Below are 4,428 nucleotides of genomic sequence, written 5' to 3' on the forward strand. Positions count from 1 at the left end.
ACATTCAAGGTGGGTGTGACATGTGGCCACGTTGGTGACAGCATCTGGAGCTTTTATGAATCCATGGTATATTTGGAGGGCAGCCGGGGATAAAATGAGGGTTTGTCTTCCATGTGGCACACCCTTTAGGACTGTCAGTGAGAAGTCTGCCCTTCCCAAGGCTCAGAAACTGCAAACATGGAGAAAGTCCAGGGACCGAGCACCCCCGGGGATTCTGGAACATTCCCCCAGGGGATGAGTTCCCCGGGTGAGCACGGGACAAGCTGGAGCCCGGCCCAGACCTGCCAGGCCCTTCATCTACTTACTGGTAGCCTAGTCCATCCACCCTCTGCATGGAGTACCTGCCGCCTGCAGCCTCCTGAGGGCAGTTCACATGGTCGTCACCCCCCACCGTGGCCCCGCCCCCAACGTGGCCCAGTTCATTATCCATCATTGTAACCACTTTCAGTCATCCTTTCAAGTGTCCAACTTCCTGCTATCAGATGTGGGCGTTCGCAGGTGCCGGGCTGGGTCTGAGCCCTCTCCCTTCCCCACAGGCTGTGTCCGCCGCTGTCCCTGCTGCACCGTGGACACCACACAGGCCCACGGGAAGGTCTGGTGGAGGCTGCGCAAGACCTGCTACCGCATCGTGGAGCACAGCTGGTTCGAGACGTTCATCATCTTCATGATCCTGCTCAGCAGTGGCGCACTGGTACCCTCCTGGGGGTAGAGGGTGGGCAGGGGGGCATGAAGTAGAAGGGGTAGGCAGAGAAAGGACATCTCCAGCTGGAAAGCCAGGTTAGAAACTGGGGCAGAGCCCTCTGCTGAAAATGAAACCCCCCAGGGCCCCAAATGAGGACCAACTCACAAACTGTCAACACCCACAGCACATACAGAGGTCAGAGCAGAAAGGGATCATGGCAGAGGTCATCTGTCCAGGCTTCCTTGTTCCACAAAGGGAAGTGATTTTCCCAGATCCCAGTGTACAGCTGGCATAATCTCAGGTCACCAACCACATACACCTAAGCCCTGGTGACATACCCACCTGCACACAGCATCAGACATGCCATCAGACTGGTTCAGTGCAGTTAATGCAGGCTATCGTACACTGGTAGCTCCACTCCTTCCATGTCTTCTAGGGCTAGAGGCCAAGCTATGTAGTTCACACATTATCACGTTTAATCCCCATAGCAACCCTTTGTTGAAACATTAAGTAACTTGTCCAAAGCCCCACCATTCACAAGCAGCAGATGTGGCATTTGAGCCCAGAGAGTCAGATTCTAAGTCCTTTGTCTTGACTTTCCATTTGTTCAATAGATCTTTACTAAGCTCTCCTTGTATCTACTGGTCCTGTGATGCGTGGAGGGGCAATAGGAGGAAGAGACCCCGGCTCTGGCCTCAGGGACTCCTAGTCTAGTTGGGGAAACTAGATTCAGCAGGTTTGAGATAGTCAGAGATCAGCTCCAGAGAGAGGAGAAAAAGAATGGAGTAGGTGATTCAGAGTGATGGAAGGTCAGGGGGAACTAGAACAATCAGGAAGACTCCTTAGAGGAAGCAGATGGAGCTGGACTACGGAAAACAGGGAGGTTTGGTGAGACCAGGAGGAACAGCGAGGGCCTCTGGAGATGCCCCAACTGGTTCCCAAGCACCCTACTCATCTCTTGGAGCCCTTCTAGAAGGAGAGAGTTGTGAAAGGTACTTGTGAACAGGGAGAGGGGTGATCAAGAAGGCAGAGGAAACAGAAACTTCACTAGCCCAGAAGGAGCAAGAACCCAGTATTGTTGGGGAGATGAGAGCCCCATGAATGAGCAACTAACAAGGAGTGCTTTGGACTTTAGATAGGGAGAGTGAGAGGGCTACTCTGATCCCAGGCTGTTTGCCTCCAGCTCATGCTGCTGCTGCCTTTGAGACTTCCCTGTAGCTCAAATGGTAAAGAATCTGCCTGCAAGGCAGGAGACCAGGGTTCGATCCCTGGGTTGGGAAGTTCCTCTGGAGAAGGGTATGGCTACCCACTGCAGTATTCTTGCCTGGAGAATTCCATGGATAGAGAAGCCTGGCGGGCTACAGCCCATGGGGTCGCAAAGAGTCGGACATGACCAAGCGACTAACACAGTCCACATGCTGCCTCCTATGGGGCCAGCCACGGGGAGACACTGCGGCTGTCACTTCTAAACCTCTGGGCCTCCCGCCCACCCTGTACTATCCTGTCGCTGTTCCAGAGTGGGCCTGGAGCCGCTGCTTGCTGGCTACATGCTGTTTTACCATCGGCTAGAGCCAAATCTCTGTAGGCTTCAGAGAAGGAGGATTTGACAATATGTTAACGAGTTTTGTTTTTAAACAGCCACAAACAAGGGCAGCCAGAGCCATTTAGTCTGGGCTGTGGAGGAAAAGCTCAGCCTGGCATAAGTGAGGAGGTGTTTTGGCAAGCAAATGGTGAATCTCATCAGGGTAGACAGCCAAGCACTGTTTAAAAAAAAAACCACATCAATGATATATTGAGAAAAATAAGTCAGAGTGTGTTATTTAAAGTTATAAACTTGTTTAACAGAAAGCAGACTATGTATCACTTTGAAATTGCTGAAGGGAAAAAAAATTTCTTTTGAGAACACAGATTTTACAGCAAAAAAGATATGGAGAAAAGAAGGAACCAGGAAGCATTAAATCAGGAAACAAAATAATATGGCAAAGACAAGATCAGACATGTGTTTTATTAATAAATGTAATTGGATAAAATTCATCATTTTAAAAGGAAAGGATTCTAAGTGGATCAGAAAAAAACAAAAAACTACAGCCGTGTGTTCTCAAAGTACAACCCTGAAACTCTGTGACTCGGAAATATTAAAAGTGAAATAGTAAGATATAGCAGGAAAGTGTAAACAAGGACAACAAAAATCAAAGTGCTTTTGTTTGTTAATGTTAAACAAACAAATGTTGAACTCAAGGTGAAAATCTTCAGATAAAAAAAGAAGGTCCAACGGGGTCGCGAAGAGTCAGACACGACTGGGTGACTGAACTGAAAGAAGTAAAGAAACTATTCATGAACCAAATATGGGGGTGTGTCATCAAAGATTATGATTCAACCAGTTTTGTCCTCCTGATATCTAAAAAAATAAGAAAGGAAAAATAGAGGTAGAGAAAAAACTTTGACTTGGGGCAGGTGAAGAAACTAGAAAGTAACAATACTGCTAATACTTTATGTGGGATATAGCCAAAGCTGTAATGACTAAAATTCATAGACTTAAACATTTTCCTTGTTAAATAGAAAGAATAAATTTATTAACTCAAGAAATTAGAAATATAACAACAAAATAATTGTAAAGAAAGCAAAGGAAATAATAAAAACACAAATTAATGAATTAGAAAATAAACAGTAAAATTGATAAAATTCCAAAGCTGATTCCTTGAGAAATTAAAGTGATCAATAAACCACTAGCTTATCTAATCTCTTACATCTCCAAGAGTGGATTCTTTCATATTTTCAAGGAAGAAAATAATTTAAATTCTATTTAAAAATCTTCTGGAGTATGAAAAACAGATGGAAAATCTATAAATTATTTTTATGAAAGCTAACAGTGCTGATTTTTAAAAACCTTAAGTATTACCAAAAGTAAAACAACACACTAGTTTTCATACTCTATACTTGTGAGTAGTGATGCAAAAATATTAAAATACATGCAAATATGATTCAGTAAAATATTTAAAAGATTAAATGAGTCACAGCGAGGTATATCCTAAAAAGTCAGAAGGATGCCCTGTTAGGAAATCTATTTACATGAATCAGACAAAGATGAAAAGCCATATAATTATCTCAGTGAATGCTTGAATTTTAAAACTTTGGTAAAAATAGAAATAAAATAGATTTCCTTTACTTAATGAAAAACTTAATTTCAAGTTAACTTCTACATCATCATTAGTAGTAAGTAAAGCACTAGAAACATTTTATTAAAGTCAAGGATAAAAAAAGATAATTTAACTACCTTTTAGCTGTTTTTCATTATTTAATAATGACTTTGAAGTACTAGCCAGTGCAGTTAATCAAGAAAACCAAACATGCAGCATAAAAATAGGAAAATAGAAGAACTGAAGTTAATAGAATCAAGTATAAAATGAGTTTAAAATAATACAAGCATATCATTACTTGTAGATAATGGTTGCTTAGAGAAAATTTAACACTCATTCAGTTCAGTTCAGTCCCTCAGTCGTCTCCGACTCTTTGCGACCCCATGAATCGCAGCACGCCAGGCCCCCCTGTCCATCACCAACTCCCGGAGTTCACCCAGACTCACGTCCATTGAGTCAGTGATGCCATCCAGCCATCTCATCCTCTGTCGTCCCCTTCTCCTCCTGCCCCCAATCCCTCCCAGCATCAGGGTCTTTTCCAATGAGTCAACTCTTCACATCAGGTGGCCAAAGTACTGGAGTTTCAGCTTTAGCATCATTCCTTTTAAA

General features: G+C 43.7%; 1 protein-coding gene across 1 annotated transcript in view; it reads left to right on the forward strand.

The window, feature by feature from the left end:
- The window catches only part of SCN5A (sodium channel, voltage-gated, type V, alpha subunit), an 87,610-nt gene that overhangs the window by 56,492 nt on the left and 26,690 nt on the right, over positions 1-4,428 (forward strand). Inside the window, exon 20 of the mRNA XM_010835572.1 lies at positions 537-691. Coding sequence (XP_010833874.1) covers positions 537-691 — 155 coding nt within the window. The remainder of the gene's footprint in view (positions 1-536; positions 692-4,428) is intronic.

This window comes from Bison bison, unplaced genomic scaffold, assembly GCF_000754665.1.
Source record: "Bison bison bison isolate TAMUID 2011002044 unplaced genomic scaffold, Bison_UMD1.0 scf7180017864043, whole genome shotgun sequence".
NCBI classification, from domain to species: Eukaryota; Metazoa; Chordata; class Mammalia; order Artiodactyla; family Bovidae; genus Bison; species Bison bison.